At 26.2% G+C, this 881-nt stretch overlaps 1 protein-coding gene across 1 annotated transcript; it reads right to left on the reverse strand.

Moving 5' to 3' along the window:
* Positions 1-80: 80 nt before the first annotated feature.
* Positions 81-851, reverse strand: LOC108622810 (uncharacterized). Its single transcript, XM_018020904.2, has 2 exons — positions 510-851; positions 81-402 (listed from the first exon to the last, which is right to left on the reverse strand). The coding sequence occupies exons 1-2, from the start codon at positions 682-684 to the stop codon at positions 161-163; spliced, it is 417 nt and encodes a 138-aa protein (XP_017876393.1). The 5' UTR covers positions 685-851; the 3' UTR covers positions 81-160.
* Between the last annotated feature and the right edge of the window lie 30 nt (positions 852-881).

Below are 881 nucleotides of genomic sequence, written 5' to 3' on the forward strand. Positions count from 1 at the left end.
TATATATATATATATAGTTCGAGAATAATAAAAACCAATTCATATATAATATAAATAGAAAGCAATAACCATACATTTTTTTATTTGTTATTATTTCATATATAAATTACATTTATATGTATATACGGTACACACGTACACATTAATTAACTATTTTACTCTAACCAAGTGCTTTATATTTTCCCTCCTCTAAAAGATCTTCCTCAGCTTTCATTTGTACTTCTTTCAACGCCGGACGTACATATCGATAATATGCATATACTTTATATACTAAAAGTGTTCCAGTAATTACTGTGGCAGCTATACAGACATTTACAACTCCTCTATGCAGTTTATCTAGGATGAAGCTCTTTTTTTTATACTTCGGTAACATTTTTATCAGCGTAAAAATTGAAATTATGTCTGAAAAAGACAGGCGTACATCACAAAAATGAGTATGTTTTGAAATTATACAATAAAATACAGTTTGTTTAGTAGCTTTCACTTTTTCAGTTGCATACGATAAATACCTTTTGATAATTGTGTAAACAATGTGCAATATCGTTGTTTAAGCGTGTGATTTTTATTATCTATACTTAAAATAGTTTTACATTTGAGGTTAGGTATGTTTCTCGCTGCCCTCTGTACTACTACTGAAAAGTGTTTCTTTATATGTATACTTAATACATTCAGTACATTGTACATACTAGAAACTAACCTATTATGTACAAAAGTATATTAATAAAGTAACTATATTTACAATGTTAAGAATACACACTCCATTTCTACTATCTTATCATATGTAATCTCATTTATGTTGATAATATAAAATATATATTATGTATATAATATTCTTATACGTGACGTAACTATTTATAAATTTCTCAAGTTTATACACATTC

This window comes from Ceratina calcarata, unplaced genomic scaffold (assembly GCF_001652005.2).
Source record: "Ceratina calcarata isolate Rehan_Ccalc_2016 unplaced genomic scaffold, ASM165200v1 scaffold2452, whole genome shotgun sequence".
In the NCBI taxonomy this organism is placed as follows: Eukaryota; Metazoa; Arthropoda; class Insecta; order Hymenoptera; family Apidae; genus Ceratina; species Ceratina calcarata.

What these genes read in the sequence shown, in the direction of transcription:
- LOC108622810 (XM_018020904.2), bottom strand. Translation starts at nt 684, where the DNA reads ATGTACAATGTACTGAATGTATTAAGTATACATATAAAGAAACACTTT. An exon ending in GTTTACACAATTATCAAAAG is followed by an intron (nt 403 to 509) that starts GTATTTATCGTA and finishes TGTCTTTTTCAG; the next exon opens with ACATAATTTCAATTTTTACG.